At 34.1% G+C, this 12,078-nt stretch overlaps 1 protein-coding gene across 5 annotated transcripts in view; it reads right to left on the bottom strand.

Annotated features, from left to right (window-relative positions):
• TPR (translocated promoter region, nuclear basket protein) overlaps positions 1 to 12,078 on the bottom strand; it is a 44,943-nt gene that overhangs the window by 31,637 nt on the left and 1,228 nt on the right. For all 5 annotated transcript variants that reach the window (XM_084526993.1, XM_084526989.1, XM_084526991.1 and 2 more), the window contains exons 2-17: positions 11,657 to 11,761; positions 11,232 to 11,305; positions 9,738 to 9,834; positions 9,182 to 9,285; positions 8,359 to 8,523; positions 7,498 to 7,590; positions 7,295 to 7,375; positions 5,829 to 5,916; positions 5,196 to 5,336; positions 4,186 to 4,277; positions 3,200 to 3,397; positions 2,525 to 2,632; positions 1,816 to 2,042; positions 977 to 1,140; positions 405 to 544; positions 175 to 323 (exon numbers count right to left, since the gene is read on the bottom strand). In XM_084526993.1, the coding sequence (XP_084383119.1) occupies positions 175 to 323; positions 405 to 544; positions 977 to 1,140; positions 1,816 to 2,042; positions 2,525 to 2,632; positions 3,200 to 3,397; positions 4,186 to 4,277; positions 5,196 to 5,336; positions 5,829 to 5,916; positions 7,295 to 7,375; positions 7,498 to 7,590; positions 8,359 to 8,523; positions 9,182 to 9,285; positions 9,738 to 9,834; positions 11,232 to 11,305; positions 11,657 to 11,761 (2,026 nt within the window). The remainder of the gene's footprint in view (positions 1 to 174; positions 324 to 404; positions 545 to 976; positions 1,141 to 1,815; positions 2,043 to 2,524; positions 2,633 to 3,199; positions 3,398 to 4,185; positions 4,278 to 5,195; positions 5,337 to 5,828; positions 5,917 to 7,294; positions 7,376 to 7,497; positions 7,591 to 8,358; positions 8,524 to 9,181; positions 9,286 to 9,737; positions 9,835 to 11,231; positions 11,306 to 11,656; positions 11,762 to 12,078) is intronic.

Here is a 12,078-nt window from a genome sequence, read left to right as displayed (position 1 = left end):
ATAGCCTTATGTGGCACACTCATCTAGAAAGTATGTTCTTGATCCCACCTTCATGATTTTGTGTTCTTAACAGAAATTGACAACTCTCCCAGAGCAACCTACATCAAGGAGTCAATGTGACTCTACTGACAAAGAACACACACATATGGTACTGCAATTAAGTAACTGATTTACCGTTTGGATGCAAATTCCAGCTGTGTAGATATCTTTGCATTTTGTGACCTTAATTCTGTGACCTGCTCCTGAAGCTTTTCATTTTGTTCATTCAGCAGCTTGTCATTCTCTGCTTTTTCTTTTTTATAGTTCTCAAAAACTTCCTGCAACTACATTACAGAACAGATGTTGAAGTGCTTACAAAAGTAAAAACAATGATAGTTTTCTACCATGTTTACTGAAAATAATACCTGCTTAAGTGCAGCCTTAGCCTCCACTGTCTCCACTGACTCACTCATCGACACTGGAGCAGGAGTTGACATGGCCTGAGGTATGCTTGAGCGCTTTGGAGTAGATGTAAGAGAGATCTCCTCTGTTAGTATGCCTGATGCTAAAAAAAATAAAATAAAATAAAATAAAAAGGGTAGAAATGGGAGGGGCTTTTAAAGGCAACAATTGAATGAATGCTTGTCAAAGCATCATATAACCATATTTAAACATGGCTAACAACAGTACCACGTTTCCTAGAAAAGCCTTGGGCACTACTGAGAAAGCAACTGGTTGTCCATTCTTTATAGTACAACATGCTACCAGATAACATATGTAGTCACCACTACAACTCAGTCGTTGTGTGGTAAGTTATTACACTGCACAAACAGAATCAGGTGCCGAAATCTAAAGTCATGGGTTTTCTAGCGAGTAAAACTTGAATACCAGATTAACAAGTTACTGGTCACATTTCAGCATCATCACTGGAAGCTCATAACAAAAAATAAATAGAACTAAAACTGTCATTTGAGTGGTACAGAAACGTGAAGCTTACCTTGCAAAGGAATGACAGCTCCTGTGGTCTGTGCCAACAATATGCGGAACATGTCACGCTGACGAACTATAGACTCAACGAGCTGCAGCTGATGATGACGTGATTCACGCAGTTTTTCTAGCTCATTGAGAGCTTCCTCAAGCTGACTCTGAAGCTCAGAAATTCTGAAACCAAGACCAGTTATTTTTAGTAGTATACAAAGCAAGGTTTACCAAGATTACACATAATCCTTATATTTTGCCCATCCTACTAACTTGTAATACAGAATTATATTATCTGTGGGCTTTACAGCTAGTGAAACAGATGTGTGTGCATATACTCAAATTTTTCTCAGCTAGCAAGAATGAAAACTTAATCTTCCTTGTTTGAAAAACAGCTCTGTGTGTACCTACATTCACTGAAATGAATATTCAGTTAAGTTTTTCAATGACTAATATTTTTCTTGAACAACACATTTTCAAAAATTTTTCAAGGATTTTCACACAAATCCACTTCTATTATAAAAGACTAGCATTTCAGTGTGTGTTCTTGCATCTGTGGATTGAAAAAACAACATTTAGGAAGAATTTTTGGAAGAAATATTATTTATCATTCCTTTTCATCATTTTTTTATTTGGCTAAGGTATAAATCTATAAAGCAATTTTAATCTAAAAACCAAGACAATGTTGCTTAATTGCTGTTATGGATTACATAGTTGTTCATGAGTATACATGCACTTATATATACATAGTATATATATAGTATACATAGTAAGTAACAATAAGAAGCAAAATGTACGTGAATAAATCCCTGTTACTACTTAGTATAAGCACTTTACTAGAAGGAACAGATAATTTACTTAGATGATGTTGTTTCTTGCTCTTCTTTTTCCCTAGCTTCTCCTAGCTCCCTAAGAGCCACCAAGAGACGCTGATTCTGCTGCTGAAGTTCTTCAATATTTCTGTAAGACACTAGATGTTGAGATATTACTTCAGAAGAGCTACTAATATCAGCAGAGCTCACTTCTTCATCACGAATCACATGATTGCCTCTAGCTTCTTCAAGTTCCATTAAAAGGACACGAATCTGGAAGAGAACATTCTAGCATAAGACACAGCTTTAGAAGTTTGCTCTGAAAAACAGTATTAGAAAGTGCTTGAAATTATATTTTTCTACAACACATGAACTATTACTATCAACACATCATTGTAAGATAACTGCATTATAGAAAAGTTTGGCAAAAGAAAACCGCAACAGAAATGGAACTATTCTTGGTGTTCAGTTCTTTGAAAATAGCACAGGACACTCCAATTAAACAAACAAAACAAGTTATACTTTAGTTTTCCAGCCAGATGTTGAACAGTACTATGCTAAAGCAGCATCCCTTCCATCCATAAACTTATTCTAATTTAGCAGAAACGTAAATACATTGTCCCAAGGAGATTTTTTTTTAATAGCATTAGGGCTCTCAAACACAACTCTTCCAAGAAGACTTCATAAATACAGTATCATATTAATAAAAAAACTGTAAAGGGTACATTTTAAAGCCATAGCAACATTTGTTCTACCTGCTGTGAAAGGTCTTTTACTTGTATTCCCAGTCTCTGGTTTTCTCTTTCAAGTGTAGAAGCCTGCTTATTGGCTTTATCAGCAACATCCTGCAATCGCTGGATTTCCTGCAATTCAGAAATATAAAGCAATTCATCCATTTCTTTCCATAAAGATATGTCAATAGCTCTCTTCAGTTAAAGCGAGTTACTTGAAGAAGTAAAGCTTTGGAGTTGCACTGTAAAGGTTAAACTCTACTTACTTAGGAATCAAAAGCCATGATGTTTTATGCTCTATTAGTGTGCTTATTAAAATTAATAGGAACTGTAGGAACTGGGCACCAAGGTGTTTTGTTTTTTTTTTTGTTTGTTTGTTTTGTTTTTTTTAATTTTTTGACAAATACTGATATTTGCTTATAAAGAATTCTACTTTCACAAAGAATTGGAGATAAGTCACTGCATTTAAGCCTTCAATGTAATAACCGCTGAAGAATGCTGTTTCTGTGAAATACAGCGTTTCAGGAAAATAAATCTCAAGCTAGAAAGTTCAATGGACATTTTCCCCACAGCAACAGCTGACCAAAAGATCTATTTTATACATATAGGATTAAGGAAGGATTATATGCAGGATTAAGGAAGTACTAATCTATTTTTTCAATATTTTTACATGCCCTTTTCTCCTTCTTTTATACTAACCTTCATAGCTTGTTCAAGCTTTGCAGACAGACTAGCAACAGCTTTTTGGGAACGCTCAAATTCTTCACGCTGACGTTTTAAGATTGGTGCTTTGGCTTCCACCTCCTGCACTATTTCATCCAAATATTTATTAATTCTCTTATTCTCCAGCTTTTCCAAAAGCAACTGATCCTGAGTTTCTACATATGCATTGTACAGCTGCAAAAGATTTTATTTTTTTTTAAAGACATCTGTCCAGATGTGTCAAAGAACCATTGGTAATTACACCATTAGAGCAGTCAAATTTTATATGGAAATAAACTAATTTCTTCAAAGAAATGAGTATGACAAGTAAAATGTTCTTATGGGTCATACCATGTCAAACCAATTATCCCTACTAATTTTAAAACTACAAACATTTATAGTACAACTGTATATAATAAAAGAATAATAATAATATATATAATAAAAGATATGCAACTATATATAATAAAAGAATAATATCCCATAACAGGGATAAATTTCAAGCAAGTTTAAGACAAAAGAAATATAAAAAAAGCAGCAAAAACAGAAAATTATTTAATGGATGGACAGAATGAGCGATAACAGAAGGAAAATAATTCATGGATATGTTCATTTTTCTGCAAGAATAAGCCAATACCACAGCAAAACAAATCTAAATTATGCAAATATGCATAAAAAAAAAGGAAACAGAAGAAAAGTTCCTATCAAAAATCCATACAGAAAGTAAGTTGATGTGCTCAAAACACAAACAAACAACCCTGTGAATATTTTGATATACCAGGGAAAATCTGTCATTTATGCCACATAAACATCCCAAAATCATAGCTAATAAAGCTAATAAAATCCTCAAACACAGGATTTCATTGGCTTCATTCAGGCATTACACCAAATCCTAGACTGTGCATGAAAGTCTATTTAATTTTGTTATTAGTGCATCTGTTGGCTATTCAAGGGCCCTGAAACTTGAAGAACTTCTCACTTACCTCTGTTAATTTCATTCCAGGCTTGACCACTTTAGCTACTGCTGCAGCAGTGGGAGACATAGCTGCCAGTTCTTCCTCAGACAAGATAGCTCCTGAATAAATAATCCCACCAATTACCATTAAAAAGTTGCAGTAATTTGCATCTTAAATATTCTTTATTGATATAAGAAGTGTCCTCATACACCTTTGCACTTTCTTAACTACTGTATGTTAAATGATCGTATTTTAACTTCTTAAGGTTACTGGTGCAAGAGTTTTCTGCATTCTATATTATACATACGCATATAAAAGTGATTGATATTATATTTAATATTGTTTTCATTTATTATCAAGCCCTTTCACTAGTTTAATTTGAAATGATGAACAGTTTTTACTATTAGACTCTTAAGACTTAGATCGTGCCAGAAGGTAAATAAATTGAGATAGCTGAAGCAGAGCTTAACATCGTATTTCTTGGCAAACTGCAGAAGGTTTAGAGTGGCAGAGCGCTTGTTGACTTTCACTACATTAACATAAGAAGACAGAAAATTTACTTAATGCCTCTGTGTTCCTTTCTGTTCTATTCTCTCTTGCACATAATTACCTTCAATATTACAAACATTCAACAAACAGACTATTCTTTACAACTAGAGCAGTTAATACTGAGCAAGATTTAATGGTAAACAAATTTAAAGACCAGCATGTCTGGTGTTTGTTTATAAAGAGGAAAATAAGAATAGTTTACCATCCCCGCTCCACTCTGCAGAAAACCATTACAAGCAGGATGATTCAGCCTTAAGGAAAATATTTTCTTTTCCATTTTCTTTGAAAAGGTATGTCAGATTAACAAAAGAACTTAAGAAAACATTTTGACAGAAATGCATTTCTCTACTGGGGGAAAAATATGTATATTTATACTTTATAATATATATCTAATATATCTATAATGAATATAAAAGCATAGTAATTTCATGGTAGACTGGTAAGGATAACATGCCTGAGGCTTCATGTATTTTAGCTCTTAATGTTACCTTTACGTTTCGTTGTGGATAGAAGATCGTTAGCATTCTCTAGCTCCTTTTCCAGCTTGCTGATCTTCTCTCCCAGTTCTTTTTCCACTACAGCTTTTGACTCTTCCAACTCAGCCAAATGCTCTTGGGTTGCTTTATTAGCTAAAATTAACAAGCAATTTTTATTCTTTCTTCTTAAGACAAAAGTTGGCATATGAACCTTAAACTCCACTTTGACTTTTATATAATCTTCAGATCACGCTGAGAAGAAAACTCAGTAGTATGACAGAAGTTAGAACTGCTGCCTATCCCCTTTGCATTCAAGTGGGATAAAAATAATAACTGCCCATTTATCAATGGAATCTAAAGCTAAAAAACTAAGAAAATAAAATGAAGAGATATGCTTCTCTCTCCTAAAAATCCAAAGTAAAATTCCAGGTATGTTTGAAGATCCCCCTGCCCATAAATGCCTTCAAGTAAATTCAAACATAGTAAAATGGTAAAATTTCTGTTACAAAATTTGATTTTTCTATCCCCGAATCCTAGAGATTATCCCTTCAGAAATGCTCAACATCTATCTTTCAATACATCACCTTACTTATGAAGGAGAAAAGTTCTGTTCCTCCCATTTGCCATTTCTGACTCACAGCTTACCTTCACCTGCTTCCTTCAGAAGCTTGTGCAGCTCTTCTACTGCTCCTGTCAGTTCATTGCTCTTTGCCTCTGAGTCATCAGCAGCACTCTAAATAAAAGCATTCTATTTAAGCTTTTATTACATAGTAAGAGCAACTATAGAAGAAAGCTTGAACTGACCAAAGATTATAAACATACAGATTTTTGAGTAAAATACTAAGAGATTCAGCTGAACTAGATAAGTGTTTCCACTGGAATTAACTTGATGCAAACTGTCTTAAGAGCAAGAAGTGTCAGACACTGATACAATAGGACAAAACCAACTAATATGTATGTTTCTATGCCCCTTAGCTGCTTCACAGGTGGTACTAGGTTTTTCTTTATTGAAGAGCAGGAACAATTTGAAGATATTTTCAGTGTTTGATTTTGATCATTCTTAAAAATTTTAATTTTTCAAAAATCTTATATAAACAGTCTATGTTTCTTTGCTACCAATTAAAGATCTCATGAGTGCATGACTTCACAATACTTCAGCAGTTCTGCAAATCCATTGGAAATAACTGAAATAAAGTTGAGAAAAGTCTCAGAGTAGGCCCTCATGTGAGGACACTAAATCCGGACACCTTTAGTATAAAGTCAGCGATTCCAAACATACGGCGAACCTTATGTTAAGTAGAAGGCAAATATTCAAGCCCCTTCAACCCAGCACTTCTGTAATTTAAAGAAAGCAGTAAAAAACAACCACCACTACCAAACGAAAAGATAAATGGTGATGCATGGGTAAATTAGCTATTGACTGTTAACTGAAGGGTCATCAGCTAACATCTGGTCAGACACAATATTAATGCAGAATTCAAGCATTCTATTGCACTTAATTTTAGGTGGGTATTTATGCATTACAACTCTGGAAACAGAACTAATTAGCCTGACATGCGAACTAATGTGAACCTGACATGCGAACTAATGACCATTCAGTTGGCCTCTTTACCTATCTTTGTCTTATTCAACATACTATAGAATATTTTTCACTCTGAGCCGACAAAACAATCAAAAATTACTTGCTTAGATACTGCTAGACACAATGCATGACATTCAGCATTCTCAGCTGGATCTCTAACACTTGCAGAGTTTACAGAAGTAAACTTCTAGAAAATATAAAAGATTGCTTCCACTCATCTTTTATGTAACATTTAACTCCTAATACATCATAAAATATAGCTACTGATACAAATATGAAGCACTAAAACAGTCAGCATAAAGTTACTATTTTAACCAGGTTTGTTTAAACTACAAAATGATGCAAACATGTTGCCTAAGACAGGATGTTTTACAATGTTTTGTAATGGAGGCAGTCTTCCTCACATCCTCTACTTTGCAGAAGGGAAAAAAAAGAAACAAGCAGAAAACTCACAAAAATTGGCTTGCACTACACTTAAGCCTAAGATCAGCCACAAGTAATACTCTTATTGCTGAATCATTAAACTTACCTTATACAAATTAGATAATTTTATGTGGGCATTCAGTTCATTGTGGAATCTTTCCTCCATACTAGCTTGTTGTTCTTTTGCCTAGTAAGTGAAAGAAGAGACAGGGCAAGGGAGCATTCAATCATTTCTATTTCACACTTTTTTTATTTTATTTTATAGAATCAACTGTAATGCTGTTACACACGTACTTCAAGTTACCTTACCTCCTTCAGTTTATTCAAAAGGTCTTCCACATGTTTCTGAAGATTTTCATTTGACTGTTTTAAACTGTTAACCTGTTCCTCCATTCTGGAAACCTGTTGCAACAGTAAATGAGGATACTATGTATAAATTTGTCTTTATTTTAGACAAATTAGTAATTAGTTTCGAAAATACCTATCCCATTGATAGAAAATGTAAACTTTTATGCTCTTTTTGGCACCTTTGTTTGTTTATAAGTATAAAACACTCTTGGCTCCAACACATTCAGCTAAATGAAATAGTGAGAATCCTCAAATTGCTCATATTATGTATATCCAAATAGCCGCATGATCCTCAATGCAGGTAAGCACTACAGAAAGCCTGATCAACTGACCCGGTTAAAATAACTGTTTAGGTACCTAAACAGAAGCTCACTAAAGTTGAATATTTGCAAAATACAGCCACTGATTCTAACACATATTTTGATTCAGGAAAACAAAAATATCAGCAACTCACCTCCAAAAGGAAGTTAAATCAGATTCTTCTGCCCCTTTCCCAATTAAGAATTATATTCCTGTACATTTTAATTGCATTGTATCGTTTTATCCTTTTGTTATCAGCGATTACAAAGTTTCTAGCTTACCGTTAAAAATTTGACAGTCATAACCATTCGTATTCCTTACAATTCTCAAGTTAAAAGAAAGAACTCCTTACTAATTGCATAAAACACATTATTTTTTCCTATATTTTATACAGCTATTTTATACATTTTATACACCTATTTTATATTTTATACAGCTATTACTTATTTTTGTTAAATTTGGGTAAACAGGAAATAAAACTTTAAAAAAATAAATGGCAAAAACACTCAGAAATTACATTACCTCTTCCTTCTTGTTCTCCAGATTACATCTGAGCTCCAAGATTTCATTGCCTTTCTCCCTGGCAGTATGTAGAAGTTCATCTGTTTTGGCTTTCAACTCTGTGTTCAGCCAGGTGTTTTGACTCTGTAGCAGTTCTTTTTCTTGCTCCAACCTTTTCTCACGGTACTAAAAAGAAAATCACACATTGTAATTGTACTGGTTCCCTAGAAAATAAAGTAGCTAACCAAGTACTACGATCAGCGTAAAAATGATGCATATTAATTTGGTAAATAACACCAAATTAAAGGTAATACACTGGCAATACTGAGTTACCAATCTCAGACTAAGAACTTCCTGACACATAAGTTAGTTTCCTCAATAGTTATGTCAGTTGGGAACATTAACTAGGGTAATATCTAGTTCAAAGAAATAAATTAAGGTATCAAAGTATTTCTCCTCTCTTCTCCTTTCACCCTTTCAATTCTTTATGGAGTTACTTCTGTCCACAGAGAAACGTTCACAAATAATCATTTTTCTCCCTTCTACCTGCCTTTGCAGAGCCCTTCCTCCTAGCTGGCAGAAGCAGCCACTGTTGCCACTGATTAGGCTTGGATAAGCTTGCCTAACTCAATGTTCCCCTCTCCTGCTTGTCTTCCATGAGTATACTTCTCACTTCCAGGCCCAACAATCAATTTTAAAATAAAGTCATTTATCTTAAGTAACAGGAGTAGGCTTGACCTACTTTCAAAGTCAATAATGACAAAATGGTTACATCACATATAAACAACTACTTACTGGTAACACTACGACATTAACAGGTACTACACACGTAGGAACTACTCACCTTCACAGTAATATCTGATGTTTGAAGTTCATCCAGTTTTAGCTGAAGTTTCACCTTTTCTGTGTTTGCTTCTGTTAGTTTTTCATTTAAGCGTTTAACATCCTCTGGGGGAAGGAGAAATGAAACCATTGTTAAAATCAAAACGTAATTGTAGAACTCAGTTTTCATTACTGACCAAGTTTAAATGAATTGTAGAGAATGAGAACAAACAACATATATATATATATATATATAATATATATATATATATATATATAATGTATAAATAACATATATATATCAATATATAAATCATAAAATATACAATATCTCATTACACAAGTATGATTTTATATCTGGAAAACCAAACATCAGTTATCAAACTACTGTAGTTTTGTGCAGCTGGCATAAAAATTCCTGCCTTGCTTGCTTCCTTTTCTCTAAATAGCTTCCTGATAATCCATTATTTGGAGCTGCCCATATAAACTGGATATTCCATAGTGGTCCAGTCATTCAGGGAAGTGTTCTACTTAGCATAATCATATGAACCAATTCATTAATATATTCTTGGTTATACCATTTAAATGTTCAACTTCCTGAGATCGTCTTTCGCTTGTTCGAACCAAATCTCTCTTTTCAGCTTCCAGTTCTTCTTTTTCTCTACTTAATTGGTTCTGGAAAAAAAAAAATTAAAAAAAATAAAGAAAGAGAAAGCTGATTGCATTTAAGACAGTTCAGACAGTATTTACACTTACCATAACAGGGAAGCTTGCTAAATGCTATCCCACCCAACTCCAGAGACTGAAAACTGGGATAAGAAGCTTCTACAGTGGACAACCAAAACAGTCTAAACTAAAGAGTATGAAACTATGGCTGAAGTCCGTTGTTTCCATCATGTTGGGAAGAAGTCAAACAATTTCAAGTTAATGTACCTACTCTTCTAGAACCTAAGAGACAACAGGTTTCAGTTCTTTTTCCCCCCCATAAATCATTCTGATACTAATGTCCAACTGGCCTTTTGTGCTTAAATGCAAAATATCAAAGATCAGACAGCAAAGCAGGAAGAATTATAACACAGCTTTCAAGACCAACATACTGAACAGGTAGTCTCCATGCCTTTGCATTTTAACTGACATTAAGGTCTGGACTTCCATAAGACTCCTCCGGGTTCTAGCTGTATTTGAATGAAGACTAAAATGAAAAATTTTGTACATACAGCAGATAAAATGAACTGAAGGCCTAGAAAGAATACAAATCAAACAACAAGAACTGTTCAAAACTACATCTAATTATAACATGCTTTGAAATACAGCATTTTTAGATATGGTGTTCATTGAAACTGTTTTATTTGGTTAAATAAAAGATAACTGAGTAACCGAGGAATGAACACAAGTGAAAAAACAAATTAAAAAAAAACAAAGTCAACAGTCTTGGATTTTTTACAGGCCATAGCATTGCCTTTGTTTTCTAAGGTGGCAATACAAACCACTTCAGGCAGACCCATGTAAGGCCCTCTGGCAAAACAATCACATCCGCCTTCTCATTGTGGAAGAATCAATATAATGATAACGTTTTTCTTTCCTGCTCTGAAACTAGTGTTCTGCTGGATCAGTCATCCAAAGTGACTCACTCTGTAACCCCATAACTTCTGAGCGTAATGCAATGAAAACTGTACCAGGATAGGGGAAAGAATGGAAGAAAAACAGGTCTCCACTTTAATTTGCAGCTCAGCATTAGATTAACCGTAACATGAAGTTTTTGTCTGATTTTTGAGGTTCATCTTAAAGTCACTTTGGAACAGGTTTCAGATGGGACGAAACTAATCTATTCAAAATGAATTAAGAGCATCTGCTTTGACATATGTTCACCTGTAATTTCATTTGCTAGAACACAAACATACTCAAATAAACCAACATAAGAAGCACGTGCAATTTTCCTGTACACATGTCCATCTGGACGTGTGTATCAATACAAAGTTGTGCTGATATCGACACAGCCCAGCTTGAAATTTAATTGTGTTCTTCACTGGCATCAGATAAACTGAAGTCTTACTGCCTAGTTCTTCCAGTACCTGGATGGATGCATTACGATCCTGAGCATCTTCAAGCTCTCTGTTTTTCTCGTTCAGTGACTTCAACTGCTCATCTGTTGGGTAAGAGCACACAGTAGTGAGGTGTCTGTAATAAAAATCCAGTAAGTGGATTGAGTGGACTAGACAGTATTGTGGCAGCCTCAAATAGTCCCTGGGGGCAGAGGCGTTTATTGTGAAGAGAAATATGTAAGCCACCATATTACTATTACAATTTTTTCCCCGTTAAAACAGAAAATTCCATTAAAAGACATACATAAGCATAAAACCTCCCTGTTTGCAGAAGTAATAATTGCATTTGATGGTTGAATATTCAACTCCTATTTAAAACTTAATGCATTTCAACATAACATTGGACTAAAGAATTAAAATCCCGTCCAGTCTTAAGAATGCATGGTTATACTCACGAAGCTTTTTAACCTCCTCACGGAGAGTTTGACATTCTTGTGTTTCGGTTACAAGCCTCTCCTGACTTTGAGCCAGTCGCTTTTCTACTTCAAAGTACTGTTGTTCTGAAAAATAACAATATTATCTCAATTCTGATTCAAAGCTGTTATTCTTCTTTCTTATATTTATCGAGGATCCATACTTACAGACTTTAGACAAAAGCAGTATTTGTCAATAAAATATAGAATACTAAGATAGAATTTGAATAAAAACGTCTTTTTGAAGCTAAAAGATAATCTTTTACATATACTTAACACCGTTTAATGCATTTTTAATATGGAAATATATGTTTCCAGAAATGATCCACAAAATAACAGTTTTGATTAATTTTTATACTTCTTCAAAATTTTTATGTAGCTAGAGAGTTATATTAACACAATCA

This window comes from Aythya ferina (genome assembly GCF_964211825.1).
Source record: "Aythya ferina genome assembly, chromosome: 8".
NCBI lineage: Eukaryota > Metazoa > Chordata > Aves > Anseriformes > Anatidae > Aythya > Aythya ferina.
Note: the sequence above shows the minus strand (reverse complement) of the source record. Positions and strands in the feature narration are given on the sequence as shown.